Source organism: Dromiciops gliroides, chromosome 2 (genome assembly GCF_019393635.1).
Source record: "Dromiciops gliroides isolate mDroGli1 chromosome 2, mDroGli1.pri, whole genome shotgun sequence".
In the NCBI taxonomy this organism is placed as follows: domain Eukaryota; kingdom Metazoa; phylum Chordata; class Mammalia; order Microbiotheria; family Microbiotheriidae; genus Dromiciops; species Dromiciops gliroides.
The window spans coordinates 327,820,239-327,841,132 of NC_057862.1; the positions used below are offsets into that span (position 1 = coordinate 327,820,239).

Below are 20,894 nucleotides of genomic sequence, written 5' to 3' on the forward strand. Positions count from 1 at the left end.
TTACGTAAATGCTTGGTGTTGGTTAAGTTCCAAATAAAAAAAAATTAAGTGATGGAGGTGATCATCCTGCTGTGCTCTGTCCCATTCATCTTGCCCCCCAACCCAGGCTTGTGTTTAATTCTCGCTGTTTCATTTTTCAGGAGGGATACTGACAAGCAGAATGTAACCATAGGGGTCAACCAGGTGAGTAAATAGGACTGGAAAATCTGCCATATAAAGATGTTTAGACTTTTGAGGGATCAAAACACTGTCTTCAAATATCTATAGGGCTGTCATGCAAGAGGGAGTAGACTAGTTCTATTTGGGCCCAGAAATCAGATCACTGGTAGAAATTAAAAGGGAGATTTCTGGTTCTATAGACTCTAGGACCTCCAAACAATGAGAAATCTCCTTAAATATTTTTGTTTTTGTTTTTTTGCGGGGCAATGGGGGTTAAGTGACTTGCCCAGGGTCACACAGCTAGTAAGTGTCAAGTGTCCAAGGCCGGATTTGAACTCAGGTCCTCCTGAATCCAGGGTCGGTGTTTTATCCACTGCACCACCTAGCTGCGCCGAGAAATCTCCTTAAATGGAACCACCAGCTCAGGAACGAATGAGTTGCCATCTCTGGAGGTATTCATGCAGAAACTGGATTGCAACTTGCCTGCGATGGTGCAGAAGAGAGAGATTCCTACCCTGGGCATGACATTGATCTCAGTGACTTCTGAGTTCCTTTCCAGCACTAAAACCCTATAATCCTCAAAACTGTAAAATTCCATTGGGAAGGGACTATGTATGGCTAGGTTAACTTGTTCTGTGCCATGTAGATTATTTATAATAAGTTAACAAAATCTTGCTGTTCCTGTTCAGTATTTTCAGTCATGTTCAACATTTTGTAACCCCATTTGTGGTTTTCTTGGCAAAGATACAGGAATGGTTTTCCATTTCCTTCTCCAGCTCATTTTACAGATGAGGAAACAGAAACAAACAGAGTTAAGTGACTTGCCCAAGGTCACACAGCTAATAAGTGTCTGAGACCAGATTTGAACTCAGGAAGATGAGTCTTTCTGACTTCAGGTCCAGTTGGAAAACACCTCAGAAGCTCAAACTTCCTGCTACAACATCCCTGACAAGCAGTCATCTGGTCTCCACTTGAAGACCTCCAGTAATAGGAAACTCACCACCACCTGAGGTAACTGATTCTATTTTTAAATGTCTCATTGTCAATTTTTTTCTTATATCAAGGGGAGAGAGTGTGTAATGGAGTCGATAACAGCTGATCTTGGAATCAAGAAGACCTTGGTTCAAGTCCCATCTCTGACACATGCTGGCCCAGGACAAGTCACTTATTCTTTCAGTGCTCTAGGCCAATGGTGTCAAATTCAAATTGAAATGAGGACCACCAAACTGCACATAAGAATCCCTGACAGTTACAGACCGACTTAGAAAATCACATAGTAACATTATCATCTCTTCTATTCTAGACACTAAAATGAAGAACTATACATGTACTTTTATTTATTTTGTTAAGTGCTTCCCAATTGCATTTTGTTTTTGTTTTTGTGGGGCAATGAGGGTTAAGTGACTTGCCCAGGATCACACAGCTAGTAAGTGTCAAGTGTCTGAGGCTAGATTTGAACTCAGGTCCTCCTGAATCCAGGGCTGGTGCTTTATCCACTGCTCCAACTACCTGTCCCCACCCCCAGCTGCATTTTAATCTGGTGAAGGCCATATGTGTTTGATACCTCTTCTCTAGGCAAATCTCTATGGCTATAATTTGAAGGAAGGCCGCCTACCTACAATAGCAGAGGGAGTATCTTTCAGCTGGGAGTCCCCTATACCAATGGAATCATTGGTTCAGTCCCTATTTCTAACCTATAAAGCTGAAATCTATTTCTCTTTACCTTCTATCCCTTGCCTCTAGTTCTGCATTCTAGTGTTAAGAAAAACACCATCGGGGGCAGCTAGGTGGCACAGTGGATAGAGCACTGGCTCTGGATTCAGGAGTACCCAGAGTTCAAATCCGGCCTCAGACACTTGACACTTACCAGCTGTGTGACCCTGGGCCAGGCACTTAACCCCCATTGCCCTGCAAAAAAAAGAAAAGAAAAAGAAAAACACCATCGGGGCAGCTAGGTTGCACAGTGGATAGAGCACCAGCCCTGGAGTCAGGAGTACCTGAGTTCAAATCCTACCTCAGACACTTAACACTTGCTAGCTGTGTGACCCTGGGCAAGTCACTTAACCCCAATTGCCTCACTAAAAAAAAAAGAAAGAAAAACACCATCAGGGTCCCCCTCCTGTAGTCATACTCTTAACTTGTCAAGGGCTTTCTTAAAATGCAATGTTCATAACTGAACACAATAATCCAGATGTAGTTAAGAGTTCATGTGAAAAAAATCTGGGGGTTTGCATGGATTGAAATTCAATAGGAATCAATACTCTTATGTGGTAACCAAAAATCCTAATAAGCGATTAGGCAAGCATAACATACAGAACTAAAAAGGACACAGGCCTATAGTTTGGGGAAACTAAGCTTAGGACTTTACATTTATCCACATGAAATTTAATCTATTACATATGTTTGTGATTAAACTCATATTTTAGTCCATGAAGATAGTTTTAATTGAAATTTTACTATTTGAAGTATTAACTAACTGTAATTGATTTGTGTCACCTGAAGATTTGATAAACTGCTATTTGTGACTCCATTCATGGCATTGTTAAAAATATTCAACGAAACAGGTTCAATAGTGGAGTCTTGTGGTATTCCACGGCCTTCCAAGTTGAGTCATTCATCATCACTTCTGTCTATCAGTCAATCAGTTTTAAACCCAACAATTTAATTTTCCAACTTTGAACGTCTCCATCTTGTCCATTAAAACATCATTCGATATTTTGTGAAATGCCTTGTTGAAATTCTATTCAATTATGTATATAGTATTCCTCTGACTTTTTACTAGTCTGGTGACTAGATCAAAGGAAATGAAATTACCCAGGCTCAGTGTGCTCTTAATGAATACATGATGGCTCCCGGGGATCACCTCTTCCTTTTCTACAATTCTCATACACTGTCTGTTTAATAATCCATTCTACACACCTGGTCTCACCTTATCAACATAATTAGCGATCTCCATGAGTTTGTGTTTGGTGGCGACCTGGTCTCCACGGTTCTTCTGGAACTAAAAGGAACAAACAAAAACAAAGGTGATTCCTCAGAAATAGGCTCAGAATGTCTGTCCCCCTTTTCCCTCTGATATCCGTTAACAACTTAACACCTTATAGGCTCTATATTTTATGAAACTGTGACAAGTTCATACACCTTGCACTGGTACTCAGAGCAGGGAAAGATACATTAGTAAATCTTGCCTTTCTGAAGATTCCCCATGGCTAGGATCATCACCTCTGTGTTGCTCAGGAAACATCCCCAAATATAAGAATTCAAGGAAATATGTATAATAATATTGAAAGCTTCAGAGGGAACATGGCATCATGGGTAGAGAATTGACTTTGAGGTCAGGAAGGACTATGTTGAATTCTGAACACCCCAGGAGGTTAATGATGACATTGATGAATTGAAGAATGTACACAGAAAGGAAACCAGCATGGTGAAAGGTCTTGAGACCATATCTTATGAGGACTAGTTAAAGGAATTAGGCATATTTAGCCTTAAGAAGGCTCAAGGGGGACCCAATAGCTGTCTTCAAGCTATCACATGGAGAAGGGATTAGACTTACTCCATTTGGCCTTGGATGAAAAAGGAAGAAAAAGTTTCCTAATAATTAGAACTGTCCACAAGTAGAATAGCTAGGTCCCCTCTCCTTGAAGGCCTCTAAGCAGAGGTTGAATGATCAATTTTAGGCATGTTACAGTAGAACATATACATATATATTTTTTCAGCAGGGCACAAACCACAGAGAATAACTGCAGTTTACAAAGATGAAATCCAGTAGAGACACCCAGAAATTTAACAGAGACAAAATTCAAGGGAAAAAAGTGGTAATGATACATAACCTCAGATGTCTATATACAAATTTACAAAGTATAAATAACAGGAGGATAGCATATAGATCCTAACCAAAGACAGGAAATTGGACATCCTAGACATCTCTTCCACCTGATGGGATGAAACTCAGATGGCTCTAGATTGGTATACCCTAATTTAAAAGGAGGGAATAGGTAAATAATGCGCTGAGGATGTATGGAGTATAATTGTATATTAAAAAGATATACTCAGGGGAAGCTAGGTGGTGCAGTGTATAGAGCACTGGCCCTGGACTCAGGAGTACCTGAGTTTAAATCTGGCCTCAGACACTTAATACTTACTAGCTGTGTGACCCTAGGCAAGTCATTTAACCCCAATTGCCTCACTAAAAAAAAAAAAAAAGATATACTCAAGACCCTTCATAACTCTAGAAGACTTGATGATGAGGAATGTTCCCCACTTGACAAAGACATGATAGACTAGAATGAGACAAAAATTTTCAGACATGACCAATGTGTGGATATGTTTCGCTTGATTATACTTTTTTGTTACTCGAGGAGACTGGCTTTGATTTTGGAAGGGGAGAGTTATGGTGATCGAGTGGGTTGATGGTGATATGGATACCTTAAAAAAATGAAAAGAGCACTAATGAAGCATTTTAAAAACATACATAAGAGCCAGGAACAGTTGAATGTGCTTGTAGTCCCTGCTGCTCAGGAAGCTGAGGCTGCTGGATCTCTTGAGTTCAAGGATTCTAAGCTGCAGTGGGCTAAGCCAATTAGCTGTTCACACTAAGTTCAGCACCAATATGCTGAGTCCCCCAGAAGCAAGAAGACCAATGGATGGGCTTTAGATGGGGCAGAGGAGCCCAGATCAAAAAAAATGGAGCAGGTTTGAGCTTTGGTGCTAATCATTCATGGGATCAGTCCCATAACTTCAATCTTGGGTGACATAAGGAGACCAAGTTGCAAAAAAAAAAACAAAACCCAAACATATAAGAGAACAGAAGAGCGAACTCATGACACAATCGCTCCAAAAAACATCCAAATAAGGTTATAGGAAAATGCCCGGAGCAGCAAAACTCACAGAAGAATGTACCGAAATCATCTTCTAACCAAGAACTGCTTGGAAGGTCAGAAGGAGGGAGTTGCTGTGCTGATACAGGAGTCGGGCCCAACCCCACAGTCACCCTGACACATATCCAGTCTCAGGAAGTCCTCACCAGAGAAGGAGACCCCCCCAGAGCTTCTGAATCAGCTGAAGCACCAGTGTCGTCTGGAACTAAGCTCACAGTCTGGTGAGTGGGCTGAGCCCTGGGCAGGGGAGAGACTACAGGGGTCTATGCTGGTGCTAAGGCAGAACTTGGATTTTACACCCCTATTGAGAACCAGGTGGTAGGCTCAAGTAGAAGTGGCCCAGGTCGGGGAGGGGCACAGGCTCGTGGGAGCTAACAACCACAACACACAAAGCTGGTTGATTGGCAAGTTGGTCTGCGGTCATCTAGGACCAGGAAACAGGCTGGTCGAGGGAAGAACCTTATTCTCCTTAAATCATACCACCTGGGACTTCTTAAGCTTGGGATACTGCAGCCTGGAAACAGTGCCCCACTTTAAGGAGCTAAAAGTCAAGTAAAAAGAAAGGCAAGATGAGCCGACAGAGAAAGGTGAGGACCATAGAAAGTTTCTTCAGTAACAAGGAAGACCAAGGTGCACCGTCAGAGGAAGATGTCAACATCAGGGCCCCTATATCTAAAGCTTCCAAGAAAAATACAAATTGGTCTCAGGCCATAGAGGTGCTCAAAAAGGACTTTGAAGATAAAATTAGAGAGGTAGAGGAAAAAATGGAAAGAGAAATGAGGGTGATGCAGGAAAGACATGAGAAAAAAGTCAACAGCTTGAAAAGTCAAATGAAAAAGGAGGTACAAAAGCTCTCTGATGAAAATAATTGCCTAAGAATTAGGATTAAACAAATGGAAGCCAGTGACTTTATGAGAAACCAAGACACAATAAAGCAAATCCAAATGAATAAAAAAATAGAGGGCAATGTGAAATATTTTCTGGGAAAAACTACTGACCTGGAAAATAGGTCCAGGAGAGATCATTTGAAAATTATTGGTCTACCTGAAAACCATGATCAAGGAAAGAGCTTAGACACCATCTTCCAAGATATTCTCAGGGAAAATTACCCTGAAATTCTAGAAGAAGAAGCTAAAATAGAAATTGAAAGAATCCACTGATCACCTCCAGAAAGAGATCCCAAAAAGAAAACTCCTAGAAATATTATAGCCAAATTGCAGAGCTCTCAGGTCAAGGAGAAAATATTGCAAGCTGCCAAAAAGAAAGAATTCAAGTAGTGTGGAGCCCCAGTCAGGATAGCACAAGATCTAGCAGCTTCTACATTAAAGGACCAGAGGGCATGGAATATGATATTCCAAAGGGCAAAGGAAATGGGATTACAACCAAGAATCACCTACCCAGCAAAACTCAGCATTATCTTTCATCGGAAAAAAATGAGACTTTCAGATATTTGTGATGAAAAGACCTGAACTGAATGGCAAATTTGACTTTCAAATACAAGACCCTAGAGAACCATAAAATATTTTGGAGCTGGGGGACATACCTGGGGTCGTAAAAGGGGCGACTGTCTTGTGTCTGAGGCCAGGTTTTGGCTGGGATCCCCCTGGGTCCAGGGGTGATGATTTGTCCACTGTGTCACTTAGCTAGATGATAACATCTTTAGGGTTAAATTGAGGGGTGAAGGGAATTCATCGGTGGAGGGGGAAGGACAGAAGCGAAATCCTACATGAAAGTAACAGGACAAGGCTTATGGGGAGTGGGGGAAGAGATGGGAGAGGAGCAGGGCAGTAGATGAATTTTACACTCATCAGAAAAGGCTCAAAGATCTTAAACTGATCAGAGCTGCCTCAAGAAGGGACTAATAGACACACCCAAATGGGTGGAGTAATCTATTTAATCTGGGCAGTAAATGAGCCTAACACTCTTCAAAATTGGCTCAAAGACCTCAATCTCATTAGAATTTGGTCAAGGAGGGAATGATGTACACACTCAATTGGGTGGAGTAATCTCTCTAACCCTGCAGGAAAATTGGAGGGGAAAGGGATAAAGAGAGAGGGGCAAAAGAAGGAAGGGTAGAGTGGGGGAGGGGACAGACAGAAGCAAATCCCTTTTGAAGAGTGATGGGATGAAAGAAGATGGATAATAGAATAAATATCATGGGGAAGGGAATAGGATGGAAGGGAAACAGTTAACAATAGTAATCATGAAAAAGAGAAAAGGGGGGGAAATTGTACAAAAAATATTTATAGCAACTCTTGGTGGAGGCTAAGAATTGAGAATCAAGGGAATGTCCATCAGTTGAGGAATGATGGAAAAAGCTGTGTTATATGATTGTAGTGGAATGGACTTGTGCTACAGGAAATGACAAACAGGATGATCCCCCAAAAACCTTGAAAGACTAATGAACATCGATGTATAGTGAAGTGAGCAGAGGTGAGAGGACATTTTGCGTAGTGACAGCAGTATTGTTCAATGAGTAATTGTGAATGACATACCTACTCTCAGCAGTGCAATGATCCAAGACAATCCCAAGGAACTAATGAGGAAGCTTACTATGCACCCCTATAGAAAGCACTGATAAAAAGAACACTTGTGGATTGTACATAACCTGATTGCGATCTTGTGAAGGGGGGAAGAAAGGGAGGGAGAGAGGGAGAAAAATTTAGAACTCTAAATCTTATGAAAATGAATGTTGAAAACTACCCTTACATGTAAATGGAAAATAAAATAAATGTTTGTTGAAAGAAAAAAAAAGTAAAAATAAGAGAACAGAAGAAAATTGAGAAGAGAACATAAACAGGGCAGCTGGATACTAATGAGTTAAATTCAATAGGCACTTTGAAAGCTCTATTAATAAAAGTTCACGGTTTCACATATATGTAAAAATATATATGCATATATGTTTCTCTTTTCTGGTTTTTTTGCATATTGAAATGTTCATGCTAATTAAGTTTATGATAAAAAAGAACAAAATTTAAATAAAGAAGATATACTTATGGGAAGAAATCCAAGCACTAGAAGGGGAAATGTGATAAAGAACATTTGAGTGAAGATCAATATAGGCAGGAATAGAAGCAATATTGTCAGTGGAATATAACACAGATGACCTGGACAAAAAGAGGAAATGCATTAGGACATCTTGGCACAGAGTTGTGATATAGTAGTGACAGGGGACTTCAATCATTAAGACAATGGCTGATTCTCTCTCTTTCCCTCCCTCCCTCCTTCTCTCTCTCTCTCTCTCTCTCTCTCTCTCTCTCTCTCTCTCTCTCTCTCTCTCCCTCTCTCCCTCTCTCCCCCTCCCTCCCTCTCTATCTCTCTCTGTCTCTCTCCCCCAAAAGCAGAACATCTAATAAATTCTTGGCTTCCCTTAATGATCATTACAGTCTTCAGAATGTATGGGAATTCTGGTTAGATCTGGTTTAAGAGAATGGGGACATTTAGGCAAAAGAAGACTAAGGGGCAAGGGAGCAGAGGGGAAAATGACAGCTGGGTTGCAGAAGAATGTAATCCCCTTGAAGGTAGCTATGGTATTTCATTTTTTGCCTGTGTTTTCAACACTAAGCATGGTGCCTTGAATGTAGTTGGTGTCTTAATAATTGCCTATTGAACGGAACCGAAGCATTTGAAGGGAAGGGAAGGGGGACTTGTTCTGCTCAGCACGAGAGGACATAATGACAGCTTTTTGAAAGAAGTCATTTTCTAACAATGAGAGCTATCCCAAAATGAAATGAGCTGCCTTGGGAGCTCCCTAAAGTGAGTGCAAACTCCAAGAGAGGTCTTTAAAAGCTGAAGCCAGATTGGGCAAAGTACAAACAACATATTCAGTTGGGTAAGGTTTTCAGTAAGGGGGCTCTCTGATCCCTTCCAGCTTTAAAATCTTGTGACTCTACATAGTATCAGACAAGACACATGGGCAACAAGGATTGTGAGATCTCAGGGGAAGAATAAGCTAGTGTCATTCTATGCCTTAGCGGGGGAGGGGGGGGGAAAGAGAGGATTTTCTCGTACTCAACTTTATATTCTCAAGCAATGAGAACAGCCTGGTAAGCAGTGCTTAGGATATGACTGAATAGCAACAACAATCCAGCTTCATTTCTACATGAGAGGGACAGCACAGATTGTTCCAACCCAAAACACATTCTCCCTTCTCCCCATTCTGTCTTCTTCATTTCCCCAATAAATATCTATCCCAAGAGCTCAACAATATTAGCAGAAAGCATCAAAAGGGTTAGTAACATGATAACCCAGAAGGGGGCATCCAACTTTAGCTTACCTCTCAAAGATCTACAAGAATCCCAGGGCTTCAATAATCAATCAACCAATCAAGAATCATTAAGTGCCTACTACGTGCCAGGCATTGTGCACAATATAACTAATACTATAAACAATAACTGTGAAATAAGGACAAAGAGTAGACTGGTGATTTCATTGGCATGGGGGCCTCCTAGGTAAGGAAAATCCCTCTGCTGATTCAAGAAAGTGCTTTCTCTACAACTGCCTAGGGCACTGAGACTTTAAGTGATCTGCTCAGGGTCACAGAGCCAATGCATGTCCAAGACGGGATTTATACCTAGATCATTATGGTTTCAAGGACACTTCTCTATTTGCTCTGCAGCTGTGTAACCCTGGACAAGTCACTTAACATCTCAGTGACCCAGACAAGTCTCTAAGTAGAGTAGGAGTCACAGGGAAGGTGCCACCTGAATTGGTAGAAAGAGTTCCTCAGATCAATGAAACTACAGGTCCAATGACATCCGGTTATGTATGACTCTTCATGACCCCATTCATGGTTTTTTGGCAGAGATTCTGGAGTGGTTTGCCATTTCCTTCTGTAACTCATTTGACAGATGAGGAAACTGAGGCAAGCAGGGTTAAGTGACTTGGCCAGGGTCACACAGCTACTAAGTATTTGAGGCCAGATTTGAATTCAAGTCTTCTTGATTTTAGGTCTGGTACTCTATTCACTGTGTTATCTAGCTGCCCCCGTTCCCCAATGACAGCAGAATCTCACAATAATACTGCTTACTATGGTGTGGCCAGGTGGTGCAGTAGAGAGAGTGCCAGGCCTGGAATCAGGAAGACCTGATTTCAAATCTGTCCTTGAATACTTACTAGCTCTATGACCCTAGGCAAGTCACTTTGCCCTGTTTGCCTCAGTTTCCTATAAAATCTATAAAATGAGCTCTGGAGAAGGAAATGGGATCTCTCCAGGATCTTTGCCAAGAAAATCCTAAATGGGATCATGAACAGTCAAACATGACTGCAAACAACTGAATAACAACAACAACAACAACTCTAATACAGAACTTAGTATAAGGGGTCTCTGTCCCAGAGTAGTCCCTTCCAAAATAGTTTTACTGCTAAAGGATATCATTATAATCTCATCTCTATATCCATAAAATACTGCAAGTTCCTTCAGGGCACAGGCAGTTTCTTTATGTCCTTGTATCCTCAGTACCTACTCATCCATCTTGCTGACCCTACACTTCACAATCCTGGCACTTAGAGTTATAGCAGGGACAGTGTTAGAGGAAGACACATCAGAATATTTCCACTGTACTCTGCCTACCACCCTTGTTTAGCTGGAGCTCCATGCCTTTGCACTGGGCACCCTCCTATCCATGCAATGTATTTCCTTCTCACCTCCACCTCCACAGGTCCCTCATCACCTTCCAAGTTCCTTACCTTCACAGCCACAATACCTTGTGTGTATTTTGTATTTATTGTGCATTTGTTCTGCATGTATGACTGTATGTACATATTTGTATGTATGTGTGCATATGTATGTACACATATATCTACATATATACCTATATCTATATGTAGATCTCTATCTCCCTCTATTTCTCTATCTATTTAGTTTCCCCTGATGGAAGGTAAGTTCTTGGGAGGAAGAATTCTTTCATATTTTTCTTTGAATTCCCCAGCACCTAGTATAGAATCTGGCACAGAGTAGGTATTTTAAATGTTTATTGATTGATGTTTACTAAATCTTCAAACAGATAATCTTTGATGACCATCTATGTCAATTCCAACCTCAGCCCCCCTTGACAATGTCTGTCTCTTGTCTCTCTCTCTGTCTTTCTGTGTGTGTGTGTGTGTGTGTGTGTGTGTGTCGCTCTCTTTTTCATCCTTGAATCACTTGAAGAATGGAAGGATGGGAAACCCTCAGTCACCTCACTGAGGAGACAAAGGAAGAGAGAAGGGATGAGTCACCAGATTTCCCCTAAGGATCTATATCTCTCATGAGGCAGTTTATCACACTCAGCTCACAACCTTAAGCACCCTGTTTGATTTCAGTACCAGGTTGTAAATCATGAATGAGGCAGACCTTCCCTTGTCCTTCTCCACTCCTCACAGCTAAGTAATTAATTAGTCAGTAATATAATTCTTCCGGGGGAAGATGAGAAGAATCAAATGTGGTTGGAGATACCTAGCTCACGAATCTGTTTAAAAAGAAAAAAAAAGCTTAGCCTTTGACACTCCCCTTTCCATGAATCATTCAGAGCTGCAGAAGGGAATGAAGGAGTTGAGCAGGGCCCAGAGAAATGCGAGTAGCCTCCTATCAAATGTTACTGCACTGATTCATTTCCATGCTGACAGCTTGATTCTCAGAGTGATGTCATTGCTGGTATTGGAGGGTTCTCCTCTGGGGATAGTTAAATGGGATATGGAGCTGCATGGTCTGAAGTTGGTCACAGAAAGCCTAGGGCTGTTATTTCCAATGCTGATTTAATGTCTGGCATAACTATTGCAGAGTCATAACTAACAATTTTTGCAACAGAGAAATTGGTACCAAAGGAGGTGTTCCCGGAATGTGGCCGAGGAGGAAGCACACCCCAAAACTCTTGAAAGTTTCTCTACTGCTGAAGGACTGGACACTGCTGAGAAAGTGATACTGGGCCCAGAATATTGTGAGGATTCTAGTTGGTGTTGTTGTGTCAGACTCTTCATGATCCCATTTGGGGTTTTCTTGGCAAAGATCCTGGAGTGGTTTGACATTTCCTTCTCCAGTTCATTTTACAGATGAGGAAACTGAGGCAAACAGGGCTAAGTGACTTTCCTAGGCTCACACAGCTAGTAAGTGTCTGAAGCCAGATTTGAACTCAGGAGATGAGTCTTCTTGACTCCAAGCCTGGCACTCTATCCACTGTATTACCAAGCTGCCCTATGAGGAGTTTAAGCTCCTTAAAAGGAAGGAGGCAGGACCCAAGATGGTATTATCAGTGCCTAATAAATTTCTCAGCCCAGAGCAAAACCCAAATAGCCCCACTTTTACCATTGCTCTTGACCTACCCCTGGGTTAGTGATAAAATCAAAATGGCTCCCTCACCCTCACCCCTTCTAGGTCCCCATGATACAAACTAAACAAGAGCAGCAAAGAAAGAAAATCCCAAAGACTGGGGAACTGTCACATTTCTTCAAACTGATATTTTTGCTCCCAGAGAAACCATTTACTAGGTTAAATGAAAAGTCATTCATACAATCCAGTGTCCATGGAAACCTAGGCTAATCTACAAGCTTCCTCTTTAAGCAGGGCTATGATATTCTGGTATTTGGGAAGTTCTTGTCTTTTAATGCATAATAGTGTTGCTTTTTCTTTTTTCTGAATAGAATGTTATTTTCATACACACACACACACACAAATTTTGACATCAATTTTTTAAAACTTTGTGTTCCAAGTTCTCTTCCTCCCTCCCTTCCCACCCCACCCCCAGTGTTGTTTTATTCTAATCAATGGCATTATAAGAGGAAAAATTAGGAGTTGGAGAAACCCCTACCAATCTTTTGAGCCAGTAATCCCTGTGCTAGGCAGATATCCCAAGGAGGTCAAAAACTAAGGAGAAAGCTCCCACATAAAGAAAAATATTTAGAGAAGCACTTTTTGTAATAGCAAAGACCTGAAAGGTGTGACTGTTGACTGGCGAATTGCTGAGAAAATTGTGGTATACAGATGCGATGGAATACTACTGCAAAATAAGGGATTCAGAAAAACCTGGGAAGTCTCGTATGCATTAATTCAGAGTAAAGTAAGTAAATCCAGGAGAATGATTTATATCATGTAATAGAATATAATACTGAAAGACTTCAAAACTCTGACTAAAGCAGTGACCAACTGATGATGAAACGTGTCTCAGCAGAAAGGCCAGTGGGCAATAAATAGAGAACGAGACATATAATTTCAGACATGGTCAGTGGGTAAGATACTTGTTACAAGGGAGGGCTCTACTGGGGAACTGTGGGGCAATGACAACGATATAAAAAAGAAAACAGCATCAATAAAACATTTTTTTAAAAACAGAGAGGTGGGGGAGGAGGGAGAAGAAATCCAATATCAAATTGTTTCAAATTTCAATATAAATTGAAAACAGAGGGGCTGCTAAAACATGACTCTTGGCAAGACTGAGCTTAAAGATGTCAGTAGTCTTCTTACTGGCTGGATTCTTTGTTTGGTCTCTAGTACTATGGGGCTACTTCATTATAATTCAATCCAATTCAATGCAACAAATATTTATTAAAGACATACTATATATGAAGCATTGTGGTTGGGGAACTAGGGAAAATACAAAGTTGATATGAGATACATGTAAGGTTCTGCCTTTGTGGAGCTTAGAATCTAGTAAGGGGACAAAACAGCAGCACAATATTATCTAATAAGGGCATCTGAGCATTGTGAAACAAAGTGTCACTTGAGAATTTAGAAGGAAAGTTGTTCTCCCATGAGAAATGGGAAACAGTGGGGAAGAAAAGGAATCAGGGAAGACTTTATGGAATGGATAGCATTTGAGGTGGTCTTTAAAAGACATAGAACATGTGTGTAAATTTATACACACATATAAGGAGATATATACATATATGTCCATAGCTTGTATTTGTGTTGATGTGGAAAAATATGGAAATATGTATATGTGTATGTGTGTATGTATATGTACCTCTGGGTGTATATAAAAAAAAAGACATAGAAATTGATCAAGGTAAGAGGGGGAAGGAAGACTAGGATTAAACGAGTCATAGTATTTCAAACTAGAAGGGACCTTAGAGCTCATTGAACCCAACCCTTTCCTTTTAGGTAGTTAGGTGGCATATTGGATAGAGTGCTGGACTTGCAGTCTGAAAGACCTGAGTTCAAATACAACCTCAAACACTCACTGGCTATGTAACCTAAGGCAAATCACTTAACCTGTCTGCCTCAGTTTCCTCACTTGCAAAATAGGGTTAATAATTACATTTACCTCCCAGGCTTGTCATGAGGATAAAATAAGAAACTATTTGTAAAGTGCTTCACAAACCTTTAAGATCTATATAAATGATTGATATTATTCTTCATTTTACAAATGAGGAAGCTGAGACCCAGAGAGGTTAAGTAACTTTAAGATCACAAAGCATTAAGACCTGGGTCCTCTGGCTCAAAATCCAGTGCACTTCACTGCCCTAAGCAAAGAAAACTTTTTTTTAAGTCTCTAACCATTTAACCATACTGCCCTAAGCAAAGGAAACTTTTTTTTAAATCCAGTGCACTTACTACTGCTGCACACCATTCAATTTCTCCTAAAGTTAACAGCTGAGTCCTGTCATAGAGAAAGTATGAACAGAGAAAGAGAATCATGATCATGTAGGGCTTGTCCATGGAAGCAAAATAGGATTGTTCAGGATGCCAGATAAAATGCATGAATAACAATACAATGAAATAAGGTTGGAAAAATAGGATGACTATCATGCTAAGGAGGATGAACTTCACGCTAGAGCTAACTGGGAGCCACTGAAGATTTTTGACCAAAGGACGACATAATCACATCTACAGACAAGAAAGATTATTCTGACATAGTATGAAGAAAGAAGGTATGAGAGTGGAGGTAGTAAAATCTGTCAGGGGGTCATTACAGTAGCCAAAATGGATGATAATTAAATCCAAAGTCATATCATGGAAATAGAGAAGAGGGGACAGATGTAAGGAAGGTTATGGAGACAGCATCAACAGAACTTGGTAACTGATTGGATAGGAGGGTCAGGGAGAAGAAAAAGTCAAAAGTAATAAATACCAAGGTAACAAATATGGTCAAATGACTGAATGGTAAAGCCACAGACAGAAATCAATAGTAAAGTTAGAAAGAGGAGAAATATAATAAACTATTGTGTCTAAAGTGCTCTTGTGACATCTAGGTGGAAATGTCCTGGGGACACTTGGAGAGGCCCATCTGGAGAAATCAGGCCTGGAGTATAGCTTTGGGGTCCCTTTGTACAGAAGTAGCAGATAGGGATGAATTAAACTGCCAAGAGAGAAAGTGTAGAGAAAAAAGGCCAAAGACAAATAGTTAAGAAACCCCTATATTAATGGGTCAGGAAGAAGATGAAGAGCCAATAGAAACAGAAAATCTCTAATGAAATAGAAGAAGAACCAGGAAGGAACAGCTTCTCTGAAACAGAAGAGAGAAGATCCAATAGGAAGGGGTGGTATGTCAAAGGCTAGAGAGAGATCAAGTAGAATAAGATAGAACGGCAATGGAGATAAAGTTCAGGGCTTGGAGTCATGAAGATCTGGGTTTAAATTCCTCTTCAGGCACTTAGTACTATGTGACCTTGGACAAGTCTCTCAACTTTTCTGTGACTCAGTTTCCTCATCTGTAAAATGATGGGATCGGACTCAGAGACTTTTATAGTCCCATCCAGCTTTAAATCTACATGATTCTGATCCCAAAAAGATAATTGGATTTCGTGATTAGGAGGTTACTAATGACTTTTGAAAAAAGCCCTATGCGTCAGATTACAAGGGGATGAGAAAAGAGTGGGTAAAAAGGAAAGGAAAATTTATTAAAGAAGTTTAATAGTGACTAGAATGAGAGAAATGAGGCAGCAGGTAGATAGAAGAGTCAAAGGAAGTATTTTTTAAGATCAGGGACCATGTTTATTGTTAGAGAAGGAACCAGTGTAAAGAGAAAGATTGAATATGTTTGAGAGAGGGATTGACTGCCTTCCAGAGAAAGGTCTTGGAGGAGGCAGGAAGGAATAGGATCAAAGGCACAGGTTCAGATATTAGTCCTAGAGTAATATAGATGTCTTATATTCTGTGGTTACAGGGAAGGTGAAAGAATAGGTGATGATGCTGAGAAGTCTTGAGGACTCTTGGAAGGAAACTAAGACATCTCTCCTTGGATGGTCTCAGCTTTCTGAGTGAAGCAGGAGGCTATAGTTAATGTGTTTTAAGTACAAATAATGGGGGGGGGGTGGAGAATGATATGGAATAATCACAACAGAGTATAAGATAGAGAATGGATAAGAATAGAGAGGAAAGAATGCCAGTAAGCAGAAGCAGGGTCCCGGCCAAGTATGTATGCCATGAGATCTGCTAAATTTTGTGACTGTCTCCAGGGAGATTCAGCGCTGGAGCAGAAGGAAAATGGTATGATGAAAGTTATCCAGGAATAAAGAACAGCAGAAAGTCAGGAAAGCAATGGGTTCTAGGATAGTAGCTAGTAAAACATGAAAGTAGCAGATAGGTTGAATAAATTGTGGTACATGATTGTGATGAAATAGCACTATTTTGCTATAAGAAATGGCAAGCAAGACAGCTTCAGAAAAACCTTGGAAGACTTATATGAACTGATGCAAAGTGAAGTGAGCAGAATCAGGAGAACATTGTACACAGTAACAGCAATATTGTATGATGACCAACTGTGAATGACTTAGCAATTCTCAGCAATACAATGATCCAAAACAATTCTGAAGAATTCGTGATGAAAAACGCTATCTACTTCCAAAGAGAGAGCTGATAGACTCTTGAGTGCAAATAGAAGTATAATTTTCTCACTTTCTTTTTCTTTTATTTTTTTGTACCATGGCCAACATGGAAATACCTTTTGCATGATTTCACATATATAATTGATACCATATTGCTTGTCTTCTCAGTGGGTGGTGGAGGAGCCAGAAGGAAAGAGAGAATTTGAAACTCAATTTTAAAAAATGAATATTAAAAATATATATTTTTAAAAAGCAACAGATCATGGGGTCAAGGCTGGGAATGGAGGAAACTGAAGTCAGAGCAGGGGAAGTGGACTGAAAGAGTAGGGACAGTTCAAAGGAACAAAAGTTACAATTAAATTGAAGAATAAGCTTCATGAGCATAAAAAACAGAAAGGGAAAGGTAGGAGCCTTAGTCCAGGGCTTCTTAAAACTTTTTCCATTCACAACCCCTTTTTACTGGAGAAATTTTTATGCAACCCCAGGTATATAAATATATAAAATAGTATACATAACTTTTTACTGTTGCCAATTTTTTCACAATCCCCACACTCAGTTATGCGACCCCATATGGGGTCACAACCCACAGTTTAAGAAGCTTTGCCTTAGATCACATGGTGTAATTTCAAAGTTCCAGGTCTCAGAGGTGGTGCACTTATGAGATGGGGAGGTCTAAGATGAGACTATGGCCTTTTATGGCTTAAAAGGAATGGAAAAAGTCAATAGAATTGAGGAGACTGAGGACTCCCACCTCAGAGCCCACTTCCATCAATATGGGTGAGACCACCATGTAATGAGGTCTCTGGAGTTCTTCAGCAATTAAACTCCTTTAGATGAGGGCTCAAGACATTCTTCTTATCCAATTTGACTCCAATGTGAAATTGACCATAGAGTGTGTCGTTGTATCAAACAAGAAATTATTATGATAATTCAGATAAAAGTAGGTTCTTTTGCCTGAAATGTCTAGATAATTGATTTTATTATGTGTACCTACAGACAGATTTATAGAGCAGACTTTTCCTCATGTTTTCCACCATGTTCTTTTGAGAATAAGATTTGAAATGCTCAATGAAAGAAAGAAAAGTAAAGCGTGCTTAATCCTCTCTGCTTAGCAATAATGGGCATGATAATTAGCAGAGCCCCTTTCCTTACCTCTGCATAATCTGCTACCAGGTAGAGCTCCACATACTTCATAGACTGTAAATCTTCCCTCCTGACCTAAGAAAAGGGGACATAAAATGGGTTAGCCCTAGTAGAACTCAGTATCATTCTAAAGGAAGTGCTCAGGGGATAAAGATAAAGCACCAGCCCTGGATTCAGGAGGACCTGAGTTCAAATCTGGCCAAAGATACTTGACACTTACTAGCTGTGTGACTCTGGAAAAGTGACTTAACTCTCATTGCCCCACAAAAAAAACCCCAAAGCAAACAAAAAAAATAAAGTGTTCAGCAATAGAGCCTGAGACCTTCAGACTCATTGTACTTGGGTATCTCACCATCTCCTCCTTCCCCTTCATTACTGGTGGGGAACACATTGAGATTTTAACACAGACATGATACTATAAGATTTAGGGCTAGGAGGGGCCTTTGAGATCATCTAGTCTCCCCCTTCATTTTACAAATGAAGGCATGGAAGTCCAGAGAGGTTAAGTGTCTTCTCTGAAGTTACACAGGGCAGCAGAACACTGACTAACTGGAAAGGCAGTGTTCTTAACATCATACCATAGCTGCCTTCCCCCTTTAAGTGGAAGGGTGTTAAATACAACTTAAACTATTACTACTTATTTCCCCCATCCCCAAATGTTCCCTCTGAGAGAGACAGAGACAGAGACAGAGACAGACAGAATATAAGAATTGGCTTGTTGATTGTTGTTGATTGGCTTGAAAATGAAGGTGTTTAATTTGGGGGGGGGGGTGAGGCAGTTGGGGTTAAGTCACTTGCCCAGGGTCACACAGCTAGTGTCAAGTGTCTGAGGCTGGATTTGAACTCAGATCCTCCTGAATCCAGGGCTGGTGCTCTATCCACTGTGCCACCTAGCTGCCCCAATTTTTAAAGTTCCTTTTAGTTCTAAATCCTAGATTCTCTTCCTGCCCTTGGGAACTGTCCAACTAGGACCTCTCATGCTGGTCGGGCAAGGTTAACTTTCACCAGAGGTCACAGTGTGACCACCTCAGAGGTCTGAGAGCCATCTCAATATGCCTCTTCAGCTAAGGACATATTCCCTGATCGTGTTCTCAAGTTCGAAATCAGAATTCCTGAGGGTAAGTAGGATCTCAAGAGATCATCTGTCCCATTTAGAAATGAAGCCACTGAGGTCCAGAAAGGTTTAAGACCACAGTAATGCTGACCTACTCGGGAGAGAAGGGGTCCAAGAAAGCAATTCACTGCCAAAAAAAAGACAATATCTGAAACGTGGAAGATGCCAATGGTCATCCAGCCAGTGTCTCCTTTAGTTGTATTCTTCCTGACTCCATGGTGATGTCCTAAATCTGGACCTTTGCTTCAAGCTCCTGTTTCTATCTCCTATTCAGTCCCTTGGTTACCCTGTGGGTTCTTTCCTGACTTGTTTACACTCCTGGTTCCAAACTTCCTTCCCTCAGGGTCCTCTAAATGCCACCCAATTGTTAGTACCTGTTGCTCCCAGCCATTACCTAGTGGGAAAGGGGAAGCACATGGATATGTAAATTATTTTCTTCCAAGGGTTGTATCATCAGAAAGGGGCAGGTCTGGCCTATGAAGCCTGTAGAGTTCAGCTATGAAATGTGGAGGAGGCTGTGGGTTCCTAGTAAGTCCCAATTGGATCCCAAGAATTCAAAATTCTGGACTAGGAGCCATAAAGACCTAGATTCAAATCCTGCTTCTGATACTAGCTCTGTGACCACAGGGAAGTCATCTAACTAACCTCTCAGCTTTCTCCATGAAGTCTCTCAGATTTTTTTCAGTCCCAGTTCTATGACCTTATGATAACTGCCACTGAAACATTTATTCCAATGACTACATGCATAGTCCAACATTCCAAGAAAGGCAGACTTGGTCCCTCTGGGAATTTATAACCTGAGGCAGACATTGCAGTTTAAGGCAGGAAGTATAAATGCCCATGTTTGTGAAAGGCAATCCACATATGCTTAGCCATCAACAAACACCTCAATCTCCCATTTGGTGAATAAGACATTTCTATCTATACAATAAATCAAGTTGGAATTTCAGCGAGAAAAAGAGAGAAAGGACATTATAGATATTTCCTCCTCTGTTTCCATTTCTTCATGCCTCTTTTTCTAGTTGGTATCTGGAAGGCCACCTACTCCAAGGTAAGAGTCCCAAGGCAAGCCTAGGCACATTTCTATTCTAAAGAGCAACACACCAGCAAGAGTCCAGCATCCTGGATTCCACTATGGAGAACTCACCCTGCGTTGATGCTTCTTGGCTTGATTTGTGAACTGCAGAACCCAGTCCATGGCAGTGGGCTGGGAATGCTCATAACCACAACTCCCAGCAGGCAACTTGAGATGCTCTGATCTGTAAATAAGGTGCTGACCCTGCCCATCAGGAAGGGGTTCAATGAGATAACTGAGGTTGCCGCTCACCACAATCAGGCCCCTGTTGAGAGAAGCCAACACAACCTCAGTCAAAGGGAAGTATACTCAAGATTGACATTCTTAATACCATCTCATCAGTCCACCCAAGAATCAAAGGACCTCCTGAATGCCAAAAGGGCACATGACAACTTATGAAGATGGGTAAACTGAGTCATGCCTTAGATCACATCTTTGACACCACAAATAATTAGCATAGTATCCGGGAAAGATACCACTGGACTAGCAAACAGAAGAGCTGATTACTAGTTCTACCTCTGCCATTAACACCCTGTGCAACCTTGGACTTTGCTTAGCCTTTCTGTACCTCAGTTTTCCCATCTGAAAAATGGGAATAATAATCCCTATCCCCTGCAAACTCACAGGGCTGCTCTGAGAAGCAAATGGGGCAGCTAGGTGGCACAGTGGATAGAGCACCACCCACAGAATTTTCTTTCCTCTGTGGGAAACCTGCAGAGTATCTAGGCCTTTGGGAAGGGCCCCAACTCTCCCAGAGAGGACTATCAGACTTTTAGAGGTCAGC

General features: G+C 40.9%; 1 protein-coding gene across 1 annotated transcript in view; it reads right to left on the reverse strand.

Annotated features, from left to right (window-relative positions):
• Positions 1–20,894, reverse strand: part of ADAM19 (ADAM metallopeptidase domain 19) — a 145,517-nt gene that overhangs the window by 39,227 nt on the left and 85,396 nt on the right. The window contains exons 6-8 of the mRNA XM_043980257.1: positions 20,183–20,375; positions 17,931–17,996; positions 3,089–3,160 (exon numbers count right to left, since the gene is read on the reverse strand). Of these exons, the coding sequence (XP_043836192.1) occupies positions 3,089–3,160; positions 17,931–17,996; positions 20,183–20,375 (331 nt within the window). The remainder of the gene's footprint in view (positions 1–3,088; positions 3,161–17,930; positions 17,997–20,182; positions 20,376–20,894) is intronic.